This window comes from Acanthisitta chloris, unplaced genomic scaffold (assembly GCF_000695815.1).
Source record: "Acanthisitta chloris isolate BGI_N310 unplaced genomic scaffold, ASM69581v1 scaffold15137, whole genome shotgun sequence".
NCBI lineage: Eukaryota > Metazoa > Chordata > Aves > Passeriformes > Acanthisittidae > Acanthisitta > Acanthisitta chloris.
The window spans coordinates 1-10,283 of NW_008683277.1; the positions used below are offsets into that span (position 1 = coordinate 1).

The 10,283-nt window shown below is 51.0% G+C and overlaps 1 protein-coding gene across 1 annotated transcript; it reads right to left on the reverse strand.

The window, feature by feature from the left end:
• Positions 1-2,952: 2,952 nt before the first annotated feature.
• MAPK4 (mitogen-activated protein kinase 4) lies at positions 2,953-8,687 on the reverse strand (the record flags this gene model as incomplete). Its single annotated transcript, XM_009078882.1, has 3 exons — positions 2,953-3,640; positions 6,223-6,424; positions 8,526-8,687. Coding segments are annotated over 3 exons (1,052 nt in total), but the record flags the coding sequence as incomplete, so codon positions are not given.
• Between the last annotated feature and the right edge of the window lie 1,596 nt (positions 8,688-10,283).

Below are 10,283 nucleotides of genomic sequence, written 5' to 3' on the forward strand. Positions count from 1 at the left end.
GCAGAGGGACCTGGGACCAGGGATGGAAGGCAGGACAAGGGGGAATAGCTTCCCAGTGCCAGAGGGAGGGACAGATGGGATATTGGGAAGGAATTCCTGTCTTTGAGGGTGGTGAGACACTGTGCCAAGTTGCCCAGGGAGGCCCCTGGCAGTGTTCACAGCCAGGTTAGATAGAGCCTTGAGCAACCTCTGCTGGGAGGTGTCCCTGGCCAGGGCAGGGGGTTGGGGCTGGGTGGTCTCTAAGGTCCTTTCCAATCTCTTAACATTCTGTGGCACCACAAGCCTCACAACAAGCGAAATAACCACACTCCACCACACATGGAAGGCTCAGGCCTTACGTTTTATTGTTGTAGATGAGAAGCAGATCTGGCTTGTGATTAGCTGAGCACACTCAGGTAACAAAGTAAAGCCATCCCTCTCATTATCCCCTTTACCAGCATGTGACGCTGAGGTTTTGGAACAACATTAAATAACAGCTCACAAAGCGAGATGGAAAGTCCGAGCGGAGGCAACACGCTCCGTTTGCTCCTTGCGGAGTTAATATTACACCTTAACTGTGGGCCCTTGAGACAATATTCAACAGCAAAACTGTTCCTTTCACGTGGCCACAATAAACAGTCCTTTGGGCCTCTGGTGAAGACGTAACAACCCAAGGAAAAATGGCTTCTGGTTCCAGAGGACGTGGCGACCGAGGAAAACGCCGGCGCAAAAAAAAGAAACACCCGGCGGTGGTTGGACCCCCGCCGATGGCTCGTGTCGGCGTCTCCGTGTCTAACCCAACAGCAGCAAACAGGTGGGTAGGCCAGAGGAGAGTTTTATCAGTCAGCTCTCTCACACTGCTGATCTTATCCCTCAGGTCTGAGCTCCACCAGCTCCCAAACATCCAGTTCCCAGTGCGTCTCCCGCCGGAGGTTAGCGCGGTCAGCTCCTCTTCTGGGTGGCTCCAGGGAGGGACGGGGCACAACTGTGGCTGCTGCCACCCCCTCCTCCTCTCAGCACACACTCACTCCAGCCCTGCAATCCCATTCCCAGCCTCTGCTGGCTGCTGCTGGGTGCACGGCAAAGCTGCGCGGGACCACGGGCAGGGAGCTGGGACTGGAGCTGCTCCATCTGCTTCCCGGCGTCTGAATCTCTCCCACCACCAGCCAAAGTGCTGAGCTTGAGTTGAGGTATATCAATTACCTGTGACACACTGGAAACCAACCCTCTGTTTCTGCCTCGTTTCGCCTTTCTAAACCACTCTGGGGAGACAGCCAAACGCTCGAAGCGAAGACCAGAGCCCAATGGCTTTGCCTACCAGATGTTTTCTCCAAGGGCTTTGCCTTCCCCAGCCCTGCCCCAGGATGTGCATCCCATCCCTCCCATCCACACAGCTGGCAGCCTTCACACCTACTCTGCTACTCAGCCTAAGGTGAGACCTGCACAACAGGAACACGTTTTGGGGCTTGCCAAGGCTTAGCACAAGCTCTTCTACAGCTAAACCTGCACCTGATCCCACCAAGAAGAGAAATCAGGGTTAATACAGTAAATGCTGCTGTTAAGTTATCTAAGTCTCACATGAGTTTTCTTCACAGCTCAGAGCGTTTAGTAGATTTCTTGTTAAAAGGGTACAAATACTTCATGTGGGAATAGTTAAATATGGACCTTGGAGTTGCTAAGTACAGCAGTTCCTCTGTCCCTGGGCTTGGGCAGCACAGGGACACGATGGCAAGGAAAGCAGAGACTTGGCTTTTAGGACACTATTTACAGGTTCTCCCCCTAAAAAAAAAAAAAACCAACCGCTGAGTTTGATTAAAGGTAAGTGTAGAACATTTCTCCCACGTACGAACCCTCGTTAGCTGATTAATGCTTAAGGTGCTCAGAAGTGTGGATGAAAACCAGAGTTACAGTAGATCAGCTGTGTCGTTGTCTATTTACACACCTTCCAAAGGAGCTGGAAGCAAAGTGGCCCCTTGTGAATCTGATGCCACAGAGGCTGTTGTTTTCCTCACAGCATCTTTGTCAGGAGGCACAACAGTAGTACTTTAGCTCCTGTTTTCAGTAGCAGAGGTGGGTGCCCTTGCTGGGCCCAGGCAGCACCACACCATGGGTCACTCTGTTTCTAGCTCTCAGCTCCTGTCCAGCCCTTACCACTGGAAATTGCTGGTCCCAAGGCAGGACTCACAGCACCAGGTTGTGACACTGAAATGCATCGTGTGGAGCCTCCTAAGTCCTCAGAGACCTCAGATCTACCCCACGGCAACAGAAGGGAAAGTGTAGGTGTGGGAAAGCAAACGAGGAGAATGAGCCTAGCAAAAAAATTCTGCCTTCCCACCAGAAAAAACAAAGTGATCCCCTAAGTGGCTCATATTTTGTAGGTCAAGTTTCTTCCCCGTTAACATCCCCTAAGAGTTATTTCATGTCTGATGGACAAACTCTACCTCTAGTTCCACCCTCTGCTGACCGGCAGTCAGCCACAGACACTGCCTGGCATTGCTTCTCTCCCTACCTGTGCTCACACAGGTGCCTCAGAGGAGCTCAGAGCTCAGAGTTTTGGGAACCTGCCAAACCAGGAGGGTGTCTGACCACACTGAAAATGCTGATTTTGCCCTTGTCATTCTAAGTTGCTATAGAAAAAGAAACGAAAACAAGTTGATTTGACTTCTGTTTGCGAACTTACCATGTACCGTCATTTTTTTTCCCCTTGTACATCTAAGTTTCAAACAGGTCCCAGAGATTGCAAGGCAAGAGTGTTAAGGCAGTATAAGAAAGTCAGTATTTCATTCACACCTCTTGATCCCCTTAGAAGGACTTCTAAGGCATCAAAAGGGGCATGTGGTTTGTGCTGGCCTTTGCAGGAAAAGGCATTCCGTACCGTGTAAAAAACAGATGCTTGGTGACAGTCGGAAGCCGCTCAGCCCTGGACGATGGGCACGTCATCCAAGAGGGAGAGGGAGACACGGGGAGGGTCCCTCACCACCTCTCCTTCTGGTACACCTCTGTCTGCACAATCTCACTGGGGTGCTCAGAGATGCAGGCGCCGTTGATTTCATTCAGCTTGTTGTCTGGAAGATCCTCGGGTTTTGTGCAAAGTTTCAGCGCTCTGGAGATGAAGACATCCAGGTTGAACTCGGGGTCTGTTTCGCCGCTCACCTCTGCGGGCTCCTTGTGGAGGTGGTGAGGAGAGGAGGGCAGGCTGCGCTCCTGAATCTCTGGGAGAGAGCTGGGGCACTCGAGCCCCACCTGTGTGCTCTTCACCCACTGAGCGATCTCCAGAAAGAGGTTGGAAGGCTCTTCTTCCAGCGACAGCTCAGCTGCAGGTGCTATGGTTGCTCTTTTCCAGTGGGATAAATCCAAGATCAGCTTGGGCTCTGAGTAATGATGGGGTTTGCTGTCCCTCCACAGCAGTTTGTCCAGGTAGGAAGGTGACCCCACTTTGTAGTCACACGACTTCCCGCAATCCGCATCAAACACTCGGTCCATGGATGAGTGGGACAGCTCCAGGAACCTCTCCGAGCTGCTCTGGGAGTATTTCCGTGGATCAACCTGTGCCTCCTCAGCGGTGGATTCCGACCCTGCCCGGGGGTCACGCTGAACCTCATCCATCTCGTGGTGTTTGTCGTGTCTCCACTCCACATCCGAGGAGAGGCTGACGTGGTACCTGTGAAAGACACGGTGCCGTGAGAAGCACAGGCAACGGCTCTGCTGGAAACACCAGCGCCCAAACCAACACTGCTGCTGCTACTTTTGCCTTTTTCTTGCTAATTTGCCACTTACCTGCAGATCTCTCACATCTCGTTAGTATGAGAGACCTTTATCTTGGGTGTTAAAAATGCAGAGGGGTGAGCAATTTACCCAGAGCCTGAACTGGGACCAGAAGCAGGAACAAAAGGCCAACAACCAAACCAACTGGGCCTTTCCTTTAGTCCTTCGTCACCTTCCCTCCGCTTGGGATTAAAGCGCAATTGGTTGGACGTGAGGAAGAGTTTCTTCCCAGAAAGGGTGGTTAGACACTGGGATGTGCTGCCCAGGGAGGTGGTGGAGTCACCACCCCTGGAGGAGTTTAAGGACAGACTGGACGTGGCACTTAGTGCCGCGGTCTAGTTGACGTGGTGGTGTTAGGTCATAGGCTGGACTTGGTGATCTCAGAGGTCTTTTCCACCCTGATTGATTCTGTTGTTCTGTAATTAACAGCATTAGTCATCAAACTGTCCCTCAGCCCATACACAGGTGGTGTGAGTTGTTTGGTCGTTGGCTCCTTGTTAGGTGCCTTAAAAGGGATGAGCTTAAATCCTCACAAAGACATCACCAGTTTATCCTGATGTCAGGGACCAAGGGCATCCCTGAGGGTCACCTTGCTAAGTGACAACTCTTCTCAAGCCAGTTGAGCTCCCTTGATTGCAATTACCTGACAAGACCCATTCTTAGCCCTGGTCTTCACGGTGACATCTAATTTACTAGTTCCTACCTGATCTGCCTTCGAAGAACATGTTATCCCTGGTACTTGGGCTCTGTCACAGCAATAAAATGCTCTTCAGGTGTCCCACAACACAGAGGCAAAATCGTCTCCTGTCTCCAAAACACTCAGCTGCAAGATTTATGGCCCTATGGCAGATGTGCCCAGCTGTGTGGAGGACAGACAGTCTCGGTCGCCGTTCCTTGTGTCTCACCAAGAAAGCCAAGAGACAGAAAGGTGACAAGGTGACCTCCAGCAACTGATTTGCTGCTTTGGGGACTATGACTGGCAGGGATGCTGGAGCTGTGGGGATACACAGAAGACAGATGTCCTGAGAAAAGCTTCCAGCTTTCCTCTCTGCCTAATTGACCTGGTTGTCCCCTCCAGCCTCCAGGTGACACTTGTTCAGTCAGGCAAAGAGATTAATAGCAGTGAAGGCAAGGGATTTCTTTAGGTAATGCTTTCAATGCTGGTGAAATGCAGTGGATTAAGAAGGCAAAGAGATTAAAGTGTTACACAGAAAGGAACAATGCTGCAGGCATCCTCAGGCAGCTCATCCTGCTCAGCTGGAAGGAGCTCTATAGAAAAATGAACCTTCTTAGCTGCTTATTTCGCCCTACCTGCTCCAGGACTGGCTCAGGAATTGGATTAATCCTCTAGAACATGTGAAACCTCAGCTCAAAGCCTTGATCTGCTCTAAACTTCCTGTATGACTTTCAGCAAACCACTTAAATGTCAACAGAGCTAAGGATTTTTTACCAGACCCCCCAGACCTGTTGCCTCTGGGGCTCAGGCACCTTGAAAAGTGACAAATATAGAGCTCCAAATCAGGCTCTGTCCCCAAAAGGTACAAGAGTGACATTATTTTATAACCTCTGCTACAGGGAGAGAGGACAGACGAAAGAGCCACAGAGTCACACTCAAATGAAGACAGTACAGGCTGTGAACAAAACCAAGAGCAGAAAGGCACTCAGAACTGGGATGTGCAGGCTCAACACCTACATCCTGTAGCAATCAGTGATGTACCTCTTGTGCCAGCTTGCTCTGGAATTACAGTATGGCATGAAGAAGGAAAAGAAGGTGTTTTTCATAGCTCTGGAACATGTTTGATGGAATCCAATCAAGAGCAGGTAGGAGACTCACCAGTCATAGAATCATAGAATCAACCTGGTTGGAAGAGACCTCTAAAGTCATTGAGTCCAACCCTACCATGGTCACTAGCCCATGGCACTAAGTGCCACATCCAGTCTCAGCTTGAAAACCTCCAGGGATGGGGAATCCACCACCTCCCTGGGCAGCACATTCCAATGCCTGAGCACTCTCTCCACAAAAAATCTCTTCCTAAGATCCAACCTAACCCTCCCCTGGCAGAGCTTGAGTCTGTGCCCTCTTGTCCTGCTGCTGTTGCCTGGGAGAAGAGACCAACCCCCACCTGACTCCAACCTCCTGTCAGGGAGTTGCAGAGGGTGCTAAGGTCTCCCCTGAGCCTCCTCTTCTCCAGGCTGAACACCCCCAGCTCCCTCAGCCTCTCCTCATGCCACTTGTGCTCCAGTCCCTTCCCCAGCCTCGTTGCTCTGCTCTGGACCTGCTCCAGCCCCTCAATGTCCCTCCTGAACTGAGGGGCCCAGAACTGCACACAGTATTCAAGGTGTGACCTCACCAGCACCGAGTGCAGGGGCAGAATCACCTCCCTGGTCCTGATGACCACACTGTTCCTGATACAGTCAAGTCCTGCCTCAAGAATTTAAGCCATGGTTTGATCTCTGGCCCATCCCTGGGTACTGTACCTGTCCCAGTTGGACATCTGGCTCTGGTTGGCCTCCATCAGCAAAATGTCATCAATCTCATCCTCGATGCGGAACGGGTGCTGAGACACTGGCTCATCCTCGGGGCAGGAGTATGGACTCATGTAAGGATGCTGCAGACCCATCTCGGCCGTCAGTCGATCCATGGGGTTAAATGTCAGGATTTTCTCCAGGAAATCAATAGCTGTGAAGCAGAGAGAAACAAGCTCACTGACTCCTCAGGAGCAATAACAGCTTCTGCTCCAGGATGAGCTTTGTGAAACCTCCGTAATAAATCCCATCGAGGCAAGGAAGGAATTAAGGGTCACACCGCGTGTGCACCTAAATCAGGTACTGCTGTCCCTGCTGCATCCATCTACCTCTCACAGGAGCTGTGAGCTTGCAGCAGAGCAATCCTGCAGCCCTCAGGTGTCACCTCACCTAGCATTGCAGGGGAAGGGACTGAGAGCCTCACACACCTCCACAGGCTGTGGGTGTGCTGTGCCCAGCGCTGAGATCTCGGGCAGAACGCTCAAGGCAAACACCAGAAGCCTTTGGGTGGTGCTGGGATTTGATTCCATGCTCTCAGACCCATCTGACAAGTGTGCTGCATTTCAGACAGCTGATCTCACACCTTCATGGGCACCTGAAGTGGATTAGATTTACTCCAGCACTATGAAATTATTTCACCCACTAACAGGACTTGAGAGATTGTGGTGCACAAACTCTTCCTCTGAGCTTGGATGATCCTTGTGGGTCCCTTCCAACTCAGAACATTCAGTCTTCATGATGATGAAGGAGAAAGTCTTAAGTGAAGTTAAAATAAACAGAATTAAATCTAAACACAGAGGGTTGGTTGTGTCTTCTTTGATTGGTTCCTTTTACTGAGGTCACCAAAGTCATTGCTTATTTTCTTGGTGCATAGGAAAGCCCCTTTGACTTCAGACACTGCAAACAGGAACATGCCTTTCTTCAGACACAACTTTACCACACACCATCAGAAACATCCCAAAATAAAAGTGCACTTTTGTGACTGAGACAGTTTCTTTAGGGGCAGAAACCACTCAGCAGAAAGGGCAGCCAAACCTACTGCTTCAGTGCTTAAACATTAACCACTATCCAATTGTCTCCCCCGAGATTATTTCACCACTTGGACTAATTAAGTAGGAGGGAATCAATAGCCTCATAAGGTCACTGACTGCATGGTGGAATGACATACTGCAAATCATACACTGCAATGTATTACAGGTCAGAGAGGCAGGAAAATGACAATGAATTATGTCAGGGGCACAGGTGACCTTTCCTCCTGCAGTAATGGCAGGGAATAAATCCATTCCTGCCTGCCAGAGGATGATGTGGTCCTGGGTACCTCGGGATGATGGGTATCACACTGCCAAGCCCATACAGATGCTGGATAAAGTCTTGAGCAATCTGCTCTGGTGGGAAATGTCCCTGCCCAGGGCAGGGGCTTGGGGCTGGATCATCTCTAAGGCCCATTCCAACCCCTTAACATAGAGTCATTCCATGATTCTGTGTCTCAGAACAAAGAGTTACACCAGTGAGCACCAGCTGAGCGTGGTCTGGATGTCTTCCCAAAACCAGGTGGCCAGGTCCAGCTTAACCCCTAGAAATACCTCAGGACTTGGACAATGTTCCTGTTTATACCAACCATCTCTGGGAGCTCGGATTGCTGTGAGGTAAGAGGATGTATCTTGCTGTGCAACGGTGTGCACGCAGAAAGCTCAGCAAAAAAACAAACAGGCCTTGAAAAGAACCTCTGGGCTCGAACCTTCGCTTGAGGAGAGGCACAGGAAGGCAGGGATGCCCCTTCAGGGAGTCTTGGAATAGAGCTGGAGATTATTTCACCCTTGGGAGCTACCTGTGAGAAAGCTACAGCATGACAAGTGCTGTCCTTCACCTCACACCCTCCCTGGCTGATGGTGAGCAGGACCCAGGGACAGCAGTGGGGATGTGTGAGGTGTGCCATGCTCTGCAAACCCCCAGGTATCTGAGTCCTCACCCAGAGCAAAGCCTCAGAAGGAGATAAAGCAATAAGAAAAGCAAAAGATACAGAGGGACACTCTCCAAATACCAATCCTGGGCGAATTAATTCGCTTGCCTACAGAAAAAAACCCCCACTTTAGGTCATTTAGAGGTTCACACAAGGTTCCAAGAGGAGCTAGGTGTTCATGCACTTGGCCTTTGAGGGCAACTCCTGTGACATCCCAGGGAAACAGGTCTGAAAACACATCAGCCAGGGGAAGTCCTGGGAGGAACACTGCCCAAACCAGTGGGCACTGTGGTACCTTCACTGTCCACTTCAGGCAGCAGCTTGCGCAGAGGCTTCCTCACTTCCCACGTGCTGTTGATGAACGTGGGCATCACCTTCAGCAGCTCCTCTTTGTCCTCCTGGTGGATAACAGGGATTGTCTCCAGGATGAGTTGCATCTGCTCCAGCTCATGACCCCCTAGACAGGCAGAAAACAGGCAGTGAGGTGAGACACAGAAGATAAATCAGGGGGAAGTGTGGTATTATCAACTCCAGGGGTCACAAAGCTTCATCTTTACAGGAATGCAACTGCCCTCACTGCATCACCAAGAAAAGTGTTTCTGACCAGCTTCCACTGGCTGCTGAGCACCAAGTCATGGCTCTGGTGGTGAATCATAGAATCATAGAATCAACCAGGTTGGAAGAGCCCTCCAAGATCATCCAGTCCAACCCTCCCGTGGTCACTAGCCCATGGCACTAAGTGCCACATCCAGTCTCAGCTTGAAAACCTCCAGGGATGGGGAATCCACCACCTCCCTGGGCAGCACATTCTACTGTCTGATAACTCTCTCCATAAAAAATCTCTTCCTAATATCCCACAACTGCTATGTGCAATCATATATTTTTAATCCTTTAGATCAAATGTTAGGAATTTTTTTTCTCTGTGAGGGTGTTCAGGCACAGGGATATTGCCCAGGGAAGTGATGGAGTTACCATCCCTGGAGGTGTTTGAGAGCTATCTGGATGCGGCCCTGCAGGATCTGGTTTAGGGTTTAGGGGTTCCAGCAGTGACAGGTCAATGGGGGAACTTGATCTTAGAGGTCTCCTCCAACCTCGATGACTCTATGATTCTTTTCCTTTAGGACATATTAATCCACACCTCCCCAGGCCCCTGCCCAGGACTGGTTACTGGTTAGTGGGGGCAGAGGAGCAGCAGTGCCAGCAGAGCAGAGCCAGGCACCTCATTAGTGGATGCTAATCCCATTCTTCAGCACACTACTGGATGTGACCAAGAGCTCTGTGGCTCATTTCCAGCCTCCTACGTGTGCAGAGCAGCAGCCTGGCAGGAACACTGAGTTGCACTATTGATCTTCTGCCTGCCAGAGATACTGGTTATACATATTCTGTCAGTGGAGGCAGGACCAGCCATTCAGACACCAACCTGGCTAGGGCAGCAAACCAATGGGGATTTTGGGGCTACCTGCTGTCCAAGTCATGGATTTCAGGCTGCTGCACTGGCAAGCAGTGCTCAGTTAATCCATGGCAAGAGGACTCAACCTCATTTACAGCACAGCAGCTCTGATCGGTCTGCAGGGAGCGTGGACAGCCCAGCACACAGGGGATGGTGGAGACCACTGTCCTCAGAAAAATCTGTCCCTTTAGAGGCCTCTGGCACTCACAGGGGTTGCTTTCCCCAGCTCACAGCTCTCTGTGGGTCTGCAGGAGGTTTCCAGACTCACACCCATGGAGCTGACCCCAAACACAACCTCCCTGGGCAAGGATAGGTCCAGTCATGGACACTGGGAAAGGGTCTTGATCCATCGTGGCCTTGTCACCCCAACAAGGTTTGGTTTGATGCAGTTGTGGCCACTACTACCCCAAATGGCAGAGCTCAGAGTCATAGAATCACAGAAGATATCCACAGTTGGAAGGGGCCCACAAGGATCATCAGTCCAACTCCTGTCCCTGCCCAGGACACTCCAACAATGCTCCCTGTGCCTGAGAGCATTGGCCAAACTCTCCCTGAGCTCTGTCAGCCTTGGGGCTGTGACCACTGCCCTGAGGAGCTGTTCAG